Source organism: Berghia stephanieae, chromosome 5 (genome assembly GCF_034508935.2).
Source record: "Berghia stephanieae isolate SIO BIC M18660-M18661 chromosome 5, UCSD_Bste_1.3, whole genome shotgun sequence".
Taxonomy (NCBI): Eukaryota; Metazoa; Mollusca; class Gastropoda; order Nudibranchia; family Aeolidiidae; genus Berghia; species Berghia stephanieae.
The window spans coordinates 83720167-83732099 of record NC_088364.1 but is presented as its reverse complement, the minus strand read 5'-3'; the positions used below and the strand labels follow the sequence as shown (position 1 = coordinate 83732099).

The following is an 11933-nucleotide window of genomic DNA, read 5'->3' as shown; positions in this document are numbered from 1 at the left end:
GAGCAGCTTTGTTTTGCATCAACTGTAGTCTATTCACCAATGTCTTTGGTAGACCGTACAACAGAGAATTATAATAATCCAAGTGGCTGGTAACAAGGGCATGTGACGAAATAAGATTTCGTATTCTGCATATCATTTGGAGACTGCTATGAACCGCCTGATAGCATTTTGTTACGCATTTACGTTATGTCTAGGTGAGTGTCGAAATAGAAACCAAGGTTTCGAACCACATTGGATAATTTTATTACTGATTTGCCGAAGGACAGTTGGTCAATGAGTATGTTCTTTCCTGTCCTTTTGAATACAATCAGTTCGGTTTTGTCCTCGTTGAATTTTAAGCTTGTTGTTTGTCATCCATGTTTTAACTCTATCTAGTAATGCTGCGAGTCGCTGTTTTGTTTCTTCAATGATTTTGGATGAGATGGGAGTGTATATAGATATATATATCTCCATACCTTTTTGTATTATTCAAAAAGGGTTTGAGCCCAAAATGTTTTTGGTTCCATAGTTTATTATTTAATAGAATTTCTAGAGTCTTTTCTTATTTTGATAAAATCAAATATAAATTTAAAGAAAATCCTATAATGTCTTTATTGTGCTAGCTTATTAGTAAATATGAACCCTGAAACGTTGTTTTCAATACTTTTCATATTGAAGCCCGAAAGTTTTGCTTTTCCTAAGAGGAGGAAAAATGAACTCTTATAACAAAGATGATAGATCATAAGGTTTTTTTTTTACTATTAAGGTAATGTCTGATATAATACTATGGATGTATAAGATTTTTATTTTCAAGCTGACTCTTTATTGTAATATTTATTACAAATCCTTCATTAACCCGTTAATTGGATAAACATGTTTTTAAAAATGGGCCAGAAAAAAAAACTCGTCCCAGGTTTGAGAGTTTTTGCCAAAAGATGTGGGTCATTTTACCTGGCTTATCCCATAGGAGAATTTGTTTTTAGTGACCGTCTTGGAAAAAAGACCCGTAAGAATCGATGCATTGGCTACAACGCAGTGCTCTACCGTAAGCCGTAAGCAATAGGCGCTGCCTTCTTGTTCAAAGAAATAAGATATTTAAAGCTGGCTTGAACTTTGGGTTCTCCGAGTGTAGTTCACTAGTTCACTCTACTCAGCCATGCTATTCAGGCCTGTAAATCTTCCGACTATTGTCGGATTTCCGACACTGCGATTGTGCTCGATATATTCTGTTAAGTGCTGACATTTAAAAAAAAATTTTAAAAATTTAAAGTAAAAATAAAATTTGTAACAGGACCAACAAAAAAGAAAATAAAAGTTTTGTTTCGTGCCTCGAAGAAATCGGTTTTTATTCGGCTTTGAACACCGATTAAAAAAAAGAAAAAGAAACTTTTTACCTGCTCGTTTCTCTCTATTTTGCTACCGACACACAAACTTAATTCCGACTGATTATTTTCCTCCCCATGCTTTCTCCGTTTCAGTATGAATGTCAGCTGAAAAAAAAAAAAAAATGCGAAATAAATATTTTTTTTCGAAAGCTCTCAGAGGGAGTATTCTTTCCTCATGACCGGGATTGTTTTAATTTTTCTCTTTTTCCTCCTTCACACACGACCACACCACCACCACCACTTCTTCTTCTTCTTCTTCTTCTTCTTCTTCTTCTTCTTCTTCTTCTTCTTCTTCTTCTTCTTCTTCTTCTTCTTCTTCTTCTTCTTCTTCTTCTTCTTCTTCTTCTTCTTCTTCTCCTTCTCCTTCTTCTTTAATACAAACAGGATCGAAGATAAAGCATCTTCTTGAGTCAAGCACTTGAGACACATCCTTCAAAAAGGAAGGAGTTGTTTTCTTTCTTTCATTTTACAACTAACTCAGACCTGGGCCCTGAAATATGTTTACTCTCTCAAATAATTGGGATTTTTTGGGTTTTTTTTGGTACCATAAAATCTGAACCTGCTTATTGTATTATACATGAGTTGGGGAAAGTGACATGATTTGACTAGTCAATTGACGTGTCGTATCTGTGTTGTTTTTATTCATTAATCCATATTTTTGTCCTGTTGTGTCTATTTTCGCGTGTTCAAAAAGTTCCGACAATTTTTTCACCAACCATTTCCAAGCCTGGTTATTGTTTGCTTGCAGTGCAGCACTGCAAGGTGATGAAAAGGGACAGTTTATTGGCTTATTTAATTTATTTCTATTTGTTCCTGATGGACATAAGCTGTAATTGCTGGATGGGGATCCTGACCTCCCATAGTGGGCAGGGAGGTACATGCTGTGTCTTCTATCCCCCCAACCCGATTTCCAGTTGTTTCCTGTCGTTGACTTGGAATGAGATTACTTGGTTTTGTCCTAGCCCTGGCCGGAGTTCCTTGGCTGGGAGGGAAACAGTCGAATGTATAGTTATAGTTTTGGAAGATGATATTTTTTTCTTGTAAATCATCTCTCCGTTATGCATTGTATTATGTTTAGTTTACATATTATATTATAGGATTTGTAAACATTTGAGTGTATTCCTCTTAGTGGGATCTTGTGCTTGTGTCTGAATGGGACTTTTAGGTGATCTCAAACTAAGCACTTTGACGGTGTGCTCTTGGAATCTACATCTGATCCCTATTTGAAGCAATTCCCCTTTGTCTCACCTTTTGTGCTTTAATTGTAATTCTAGAACTTTTGACTATCCCATTTTCTTCCTTTTTACTGGCGCTGATATGACCTTAATGTGTTGCAAGCGCCGTCAAAACCCTTAAAAACAAAACATTAGCTGTAATTGTATTCTTTCAACATAACTGGGTCAAGGCCATCGTTCTCAGTTGCGACCATCACAATCCTGCCTCTCCCACCTCTCTGTCTACTCATTGTCTCCATGTTTCTTAAAAACTCTTGTCAACTTTTTCCAACCTTCAGGATTCTGATCCAGTCTTATTTTCAGGCTTGATTTGCAGGATATCTAATCTTGTTTCTTGCTTGAGAAAAAACAAAAATGAGATGCCGAAAGCAGGACTCAAACTCCAGTCCTGCAAGCTTTAGTGAAATGTCCAATCCACTCAGGCATTTTCTTCCCAATTGTGTAGAATTTCAGACTCCCTGTTATTAAAAAAAAATAATTGATTTCCACCTCAGAGTTTTGCCATATGAAATATGGAAATTAATTTTTACACGTTTTTTTTCATTTCAGATGCCGTCTTTCATGAGATCTATGGTGCTGGGCCGTTATACCTGACTTTGATGTATTCTCTACTTTATTCCTATTTCTAGTTACCTTAGTAAATTTTGAAACTTCCACAATCTTTTCATGGGGTGGCTGAAAAGTCTTGTACTCACAATGCTCCTAATCGTCCCACATATTGAAATTGAATCGAAAATTGATATAAAATCCAGAAAAATACACACAAAGGAGTTTACATTGATTAATGATGTATTAGATGTTCTTGTCTTATGGAAGCTTTTGAACTTTGGTTGAAGTCAATACAAATTTAGCTTTCAGAATGTTAAAAATTCCAATTTCCCATTTAAATTTACCTGAACTGATTACCAAAATTCGGGCATCAATATTTCTTTTCCAAATATGGGTGTTTTAACCAAAACAATTTAAGGAAATTTGTGAACATTTTGTTAATTTACATGGAAATGTATTCAAGATATGATTTAACTCCACGTTATATATTTAGAGCATTTTAAATTGAAGATTTTTTACAAATAAGGCTGGAAAAATATGGATTTTTGTCAGATTTTATTTTTCTTGAAATGAAATAAGAATACTGATTTGTTGATTGCTGCCTGTGGTAGATTTCATTGAATGTTTCATTTTGGACATGATGGAAATATGAAAAGGGGCGTATGAAACAGTGGGGACAAAGTAGAAAGAAGACAAAACAAAACCATTTTTTTTCTGTCATTTTAGAGATCATACACATTATTGATATGTTGAATTTAAATACCATTAGATACCATCAATTTAAAATTATGATTTGTTGGACAAAAAAATATTATGCTCATAAAATTAAATTCTGCTCACGCCATATAAAGTTCTTAATCCACTGTAACAAACAACATAACCTTTGTTTATCATTAGAATAACATTGCCTCACAATTGGTTAAAAACCATTTCTCATTGAAAACCATCTGGGTAAAAGACTTTTCACCCACTCTCATACATTATGTGCCATTAAATCTGCTGACAAAATTCTGACCCTTTCATGTGGACGTGATGTTAGGCATTTGTTTGTGACGTCAATCATAGGTTGTGGGTGGGGATCCTGACCTCCCATAGCGGGCAGGGAGGTACACACTGTGTCTTCTATCCCCTTATATCTGTTTTCCAACATGCTTTCTGTCTTTGTCTTGGAATGAGATTACTTAGTTTTTTTCCTGGCCTTGGTCGGAGTCCTGGCTGGGAGGGAAACAGTCAAATGCATAGTTATTGTTTTGGGAGATGATATTTTTTTCCTTGTAAATCATCTCTCTGTTATGTATTAGTATATTTGTTATTTTTTAATGTATAATGTAAGCATTTGAGTGTGTTCCTCTTTGTTGGATTTCTTGTGTCCGGATGAGACTTATAGGTGATCTCAAACTAAGTACATTGGTGATATGCTCTTGGAATCTACATCTGATCCCTATTTGTTCCCAGTTCCCCTATGTCTTACTTTCACTTGGATGCTTCAATTGTAATTCTAGAACTTTTTACTATCCCATTTTCTTCCTTTTTACTGGCGCTGATATAACCTAAATGTGTTGCAAGCGCCGTAAAACCCTTAAAAACAAAACAAAACACATCAGTCATAGGTTGTGGGTTTACAATGTTCAACAATAATGATTTGAGAGTATTGTGTAAGTTTAAAAAATGGTTGGGATTACAGAAGAGAAACTGGTGCAGAGGAATACCCAATTCTTGATGTCTGTCAGTCTGTTTCCAATTGTGTGACTAGTAGAATCAAATCTTAACCCTCTCCTTACCAGCCATTTTCAGGATTCTCCCCAAAACGTCACACCCAACTAACACAAAAATAGATGTTTTATCACTCTGATAAAATATCAGTAAAATTCTTGCCATACATAATTTCTTTAGCAAAACGCGCTCTCCAACACACTGCTCATTTTCTTTAAATTTTATGATGTACAAAAGAATTTTGAATAAGTAGAATGTTGGTTTTATCGTAAAGAATGTGACGATTTTCCTATCGTTGGTACGGTGAGGGTTAAAAACAAAAAAAAGATCAAACAACGAATAAAAGTAAAAATATCAATCTTCAACTTAAACAAGAGATGAAAATTCACTTCCATACAGATTGGTCAGTTGTTAACAGAGAGCAATTCCGATCACTTTCATGTCTTTTTAGGGGTTGTAGACAAAATGACTTGCACGGTAGATAGAGAAAGCTGATTCTTGTAGGAATGTGAATGATGTGGTGAAGGACGAATCTGATTGGTGGATGAATTCACGTGTTGTAAATTATAGCTTGTGAATCAAGTGTCGTGGTTTGACTGCAATTTATAGGATGTATGAATAGAGAAGCTTTGACTGCAATTTATAGGATGTATGAATAGAGAAGCTTTGACTGCAATTTACAGGATGTATGAATAGAGAAGCTTCTAGATATGGTTCGTACCTAATGATTCGTGAATGAGAATAAAGAAAAATAGACATTATTTATTCTATACATTTCATTGATAGACGATAATGAGTTGTTTGAAACTGGTAGTCTTAGAGTGCATTATTTATTCTATACCTTTCATTGATAGACGATAATGAGTTGTTTGAAACTGGTAGTCTTAGAATGCATTATTTATTCTATACATTTCATTGATAGACGATAATGAGTTGTTTGAAACTAGTAGTCTTAGAATGCATTATTTATTCTATACATTTCATTGATAGACGATAATGAGTTGTTTGAAACTAGTAGTCTTAGAGTGCACATTCCATTATCCTTGTATTTTTTATATCATCACTAAAACCCAAAAATCATACAGAGTTGTACAATCATAAGAATCTGAGTAAAACCAAAAATGCTTCACCTAGAGATTTTGATAAGACTTGCTTGCTCACTTTTATAAGCCTTCACACTTTTACATTTTAAGTCTAAGGTATATTTCTCTCCAATGTTATCAACATACTGGGTTGGTTTGCCCACTCCCCAACGTGGGCTTACCTTGTCTTCTATACCTCTATAGCTGTTTTCCAATTGCCTTTTGCCTTTGTCTTGGGATGAAATTACTTGGTTTTGTCCTTTTCCTTGCTGGAGACCTTAGCTAAGAGGGAAACAGTCCAATGTATAGAATCGTTTTGGGAGATGATATTTTTCGATGTAAATCATCTCTCTGTTATGTATTGTCATATTTATTGTTTTTCATGTATGTTTAATATTAGTATTGGAGTGTGTTCCTCTTAGTCGGATCCTGTGCTTGTGTCTGGATGAGACTTTTAGGTGATCTCAAACTAATTACATTGATGATATGCTCTTGGAATCCACACCTGTTCTCTATTTGTACCATTCCCCTATCTCTTACTTTCTTGTGCGCTTTTATTTATAATGTAGAATTTTTTTTTCACTATCCATTTTCTTTCTTTTTATTGGCGCTGAAATGACCTAAAATCCTGACTTCCCATAGTGGGCAGGGAGGTACATGCTATGTCTTCTATCCCCCCATACCCGTTTTCCAATTGTTTCCTGTCATTGTCTTGGAATGAGATTACTTAGTTTTGTCCTGATCCTTGCCGGAATTCCTTGACTGGGAGGGAAACAGTCGAATGTATAGTTATAGGTTTGAGAGATGATATTTTTTTCTTGTAAATCATCTCTCTGTAATGCATTGTATTATGTTTAGTTTACATATTATATTATATGATTGGTAAACATTTGAGTGTATTCCTCTTAGTTGGGACATGTGCTTGTGTCTGGATGAGACTTTTAGGTGATCTCAAACTAAGTACTTTGACGGTGTGCTCTTGGAATCTACATCTGTTCCCTATTTGAACCAATTCCCCTTTGTCTTACCTTTTCTTTTGTGCTTTAATTGTAATTCTAGAACTTTTTACTATCCCTTTTCCTTCCTTTTTACTGGCGCTGATATGACCTTAATGTGTTACAAGCACCCGTAACACCCTTAAAAACAACAAAAAACAGAAACAAATGACCTAAATGCGTTGCAAGACCTGTAAAACACCCGTCGTTAAAACAAAAGGTTTTTAACATAACGTAACATAACATAACGTAACATAACATAACATAACATGGTTAAAGGCTTGATTTAAGATTGTGTCCCTTAAATGTCATTTATATGAAGAATACAAAGTTATTTATCAATAATATTGATGAATCATTAAACCAACGAATAAGAAGCCATTATTGTTGATATTGAAATCTTCGATATTACAACTCTAGGTCAATCAGTGTTTTAAAACTATCCAGAGGACTTGCCTTCTTTGTTTGGAATCTAATATTATTCCTTCCACAAATGAAGGATATGAGACATTCAAGGTTTTTGTCTAATATTATCATTTTATCTGGATAAGTTTAAATTTAGATACTCTTGTAAACGTTACAGAAGAGAAAATGATGAATTGTGATGAATCAATATTATTAATTCTATGTATAACTCTAAAGATTTGAGTCAAGTCTCCATGAAGTCTTCTGTAATTTACACTGGAGGGATCCAAATGTTTTAATCTTTCTTCATATCAACAATAATAGACCCTGGATCTTTTTGGTTGCCCGTCGCTGTACTTTTCTTCTTTAATATCACTTTAGGTTGAAGAAAACCTCAGTTTATACTTTATGAATAAGCACCAATTTAAAATTATTGAAATGTTTTGAATGCAGCAAATTTACTGCTTGAAGCTGTGAATCCAAAGATAAAAACTTTTTTCTAAAGTAGAGCACTATGTTAAAATCTATTTCTAACTTTTTAAGATTTAAGAATTGAGTGAGTTAAGGGAGAACGGTAGTAAACCTTAAAATTAAAAAAAAACAACTTAATAAGATTTGTTTTTTGTTTTTTTGTTTTTTTTTTGTTGTTAATTGTATAATCAATTTAACCTTGTGCATATTTTTAAAGGTGATATATTTCTAAAATTTGTCATGGCTTTGATATCAGTTTCCACTTTGAATTTTGCTTGTACAAAAGTTTATGCTTAAAATTTAATTTGCTATTGAGAATTTTTCAAAAAAGCCTTCAAATCAAAACAATGATAAACAAGCTACTTAGTGACCGTGGTGTAAACAAATAATTAGCTCATGGCAAGTATATTTAGTTTGAAATTTCTTTGATTGAAAATGCACTCCAGTACGGTTTCCTCGAACACGGGGGGGTTTCCCTGAACTGATTCGAATGTCCCATTTTATTTTCCTATTTACCCTTTATAATTTGTTTCTTAAAACTACAGTTTCCTCAAACTGTTTTGCATTTCCTGCGAAGTTCGAGAAAACTGTGCTCGAGTGTATTATGCTTTGTTACAAGACAACTTGATTGTAAATTTATTATTTTTAATGTTGAAAGCAATGTTTGTATTATCTGTTCTTTGGTGCTAAGAATGTTATAATACAAGGAGGTTCCCATGACTGATAGCCACTTCCTGGGTGGGGTCTTCTCACCTCCAAAGGTCACTTGTTGTTGTGTCTTCTATCCTCCACATCTGTTTTCCATTGTTGCTGTCTGTCTTTGTTCTGGATTGAGATGTTTCTTTCTTTCTTGGTCCTGCCTGGAATCCTTAGCTGGGAGAAAGACAGTCAAATGTTTTGTACTTTTATTTTGGAGAGATATTATTTTATTTACTTGTGAATCATCTCTCTGTCATGTATTACTGTACGAATTCTGGGTGGGGATCCTGACCTCCCATAGTGGGCAGGGAGGTACATGCTGTGTCTTCAATCCCCCCAACCCGTTTTCCAATTGTTTCCTGTCATTGTCTTGGAATGAGATTACTTAGTTTTGTCCTGACCCTGGCCGGAGTTCCTTGGCTGGGAGGGAAACAGTTGAATGTATAGTTATAGTTTTGGGAGATGATATTTTTTTCCTTCTAAATCATCTCTCTGTTGTGTATTAATATATTTGTTATTTTTAGTGTATAATGTAAGCATTTGAGTTGTGTTCCTCTCTGTTGGATTTTGTGCTTGTGTCTGGATGAGACTTGTAGGTGATCTCTAACTAAGTACATTGGTGGTATGCTCTTGGAATCTACATCTGATCCCTATTTGTTCCTAGTTTCCCTTTGTCTTGCTTTTTCTTGGGTGTTTTAATTGTAATTCTAGAACTTTTTACTATCCCATTTTCTTCCTTTTCACTGGCGCTAATATAACCTAGCGGGTGGTTGGATGGGAGCATCACCCTTGAATCATATACCTATGATGTTCGCATGGGTGTACGATCCGATAGTGATGTCGTTTCTTCTTCTCTTTATAGCCTATCTGCTTCTTTGGTTTGTGATTGTATTTTTGACAGGGGATATTTTTTTTTCTGTAAATCTTCTGCCTATCTGTTCTTGGTTATTTATAGTTTAGCTTATGATATCTTTAGGTTATGATTTTGATTTACATTTGTACTATTTTTGTTAGATTGCTTGTTTTTTTGTTTCAGCTGTCTCTCATATAACCTCAATTGTGTTGGAAGAGACCTAAAGCAACAGACAAACAAAAAAAATTGTTGATTGAGTGTAGGACCCGAGGTAGCATAGCCAGATGTAGAAGGGACGTTTGCAGAACTCCCACTAACTGTATTTTCTTCTTCTTTTTCATTGTTACAAAGGAGTTTGTGATGGTTACCATGGCAAATAATGCATTTTGAAGTGCATGATCTGCTTTGGTGCACACATTTTTTGACCTTAGAATGTAAACCTTTTCACTTTTGTTACTTTTTGTGAGCTTAAACCATTCATCTGGCTTGCCCCTGTGGACCTTATCACACACTACACACAGTTTCTTATCCTTGTCATGAGCCAAAAGTGAGGACAGAGTATTTTGTCTGTGGTTTAACCCTTTCTGTTCGTCTCTCACAGCTTTTGATTGTTCACTCTCTTTAGTTTGAAACATATAAGAACGTTCTTTCCTGTTTAATTGTTGAGAAAGAAGACCATGAGAAACGAAATGTCCCTTCATGGCTGTCTCCGTTACGAGACCACTCGAGCCGAATGTCTCCTGGAAGCTTGCTGAGTATGATGGGGGTCATGAATACACCGTAGTCTTCTCCCCCGATTCCCAATGCTTTTAGAGCCTGCACGAATATGGCACTGGATTTCGTAACAAAACCGCCAAAGTTCTCGAATGTTGTTTGAAGACTTCATCTCCTTGCACGTCAGCAAATGTTCCACATGAAATATAATTTTCACTTTCCTTCCGAATCTTTCGGTAATTGTCATTTTGGCAATCGCGTAGTTCTCCGGCGTAATAGCCAAGCCCTTGATATAGCACACAGCACATCTCCCTCTAACACGGAGCTCAAATAAATGAACTTATTTATCTCAGGAATGTTCGTTCCATCAATAGCAAAACTAAAATGTTATCAAAATGAGAAAAACTCTGAAGGATTCCCATTGAATGTTTGGTAAATTCACGTCACTTGCAGTGTGGTTTATTTGTTCTGACATTGCGTCACTGCAACTGTCCTTCACAGTGAAAGTATCGACAAAGCGCGCAACTTCTGCTTTTTTGCGGGCATAATTATCAATACATTGACTATCATCGTCAATGTCCGCTTCAAGTTCGCCCATTTCTAGAAGCTTTTCGATTTAGTTTTGTACATTATTTAAGTTGTTCATTCTTCTTTCAACTTGTTCGAGGCGTAACTTTACTTCTGAAAGCGAAACACCTTCCTTTTAGACACACTCGCCGAGTTTCTTTACTTCTTGGCTCAACCAACCACGTGCTGCCACTCTTTTCTTTTCAATTTTGTTATTTAACTCCCATTTTTACACAAAATCAAATTTAGGTCAATACCTGAATGTTTCAATTATTCAGTGATATATTACTCACACTAAGCACCAATAGTCTATTCACTGGAGTTGACAGGAATAAATTAGGCCTAACTGGGTGGGGTTCCTACCTCCCATAGTGGGCAGGGAGGTACTTATTGTGTCTTCTATCCCCCTATATCTGGGTGGGGATCCTGACCTCCTATAGTGGGCAGGGAGGTACATGCTGTGTCTTCTATCCTCCCATACCCGTTTTCCAATTGTTTCCTGACGTTGTCTTGGAATGAGATTACTTGGTTTTGTCCAGACCCTGGCTGGGATTCCTTGGCTGGGAGGGAAACAGTCGAATGTATAGTTGTAGTTTTGGGAGATGATATTTTTTTCATTGTAAATCATCTCTCTGTTATGCATTGTATTATGTTTAGTTTACATATTATATTATATGATTGGTAAACATTTGAGTGTATTCCTCTTAGTTGGGACCTGCGCTTGTGTCTGGATGAGACTTTTAGGTATCTCAAACTAAGTACTTTGACGGTGTGCTCTTGGAATCTACATCTGATCCCTATTTGAACCAATTCCCCTTTGTCTTACCTTTTCTTTTGTGCTTTAATTGTAATTCTAGAACTTTTTACTATCCCATATTCTTCCTTTTTACTGGCGCTGATATGACCTTAATGTGTTGCAAACGCCGTAAAACACTTAAAAACAAAACAAACATATCCCCCTATATCTGTTTTCCAACTTGCATTCTTTGTGATTGAGATTGAGATTGCTTAGTTTTTTCCTGGCCCTGGTCGGAGTCCTATCTGGGAGGGAAGCAGTCAAATGCATAGTTATTGTTTTGGGAGATTATATTTTTTTCCTTGTAAATCATCGCTCTGTTATGTATTATTATATTTGTTATAATTTAAAATGTAAGCATTTTAGTGTATTCCTCTTAGTGGGGGCTGTGCTTGTGTTCAGACGAGACTTATAGGTGATCTCAAACTAAGTACATTGATGGTGTGCTCTCTTGGAATCTACATCTGATCCCTATTTTTTCCCAGTTCCC

General features: G+C 35.4%; 1 protein-coding gene across 2 annotated transcripts in view; it reads left to right on the top strand.

Moving 5' to 3' along the window:
* The window catches only part of LOC144973748 (hypoxia-inducible factor 1-alpha inhibitor-like), a 25648-nt gene extending 14051 nt beyond the window's left edge, over positions 1-11597 (top strand). Inside the window, exons 8-9 of one of the 2 annotated variants that reach the window (XR_013645614.1) lie at positions 3149-4213; positions 4759-5213. Coding sequence is in view for 1 of the 2 variants with exons in the window: in XM_078916582.1 (XP_078772708.1) it covers positions 3149-3193 (45 nt within the window). In the remaining variant the exon portion in view is untranslated. Of the gene's footprint in view, positions 1-3148 lie in introns of both variants that reach the window. The other variant, XM_078916582.1, reaches the window with a different exon arrangement.
* The last annotated feature ends 336 nt before the right edge of the window (positions 11598-11933 follow it).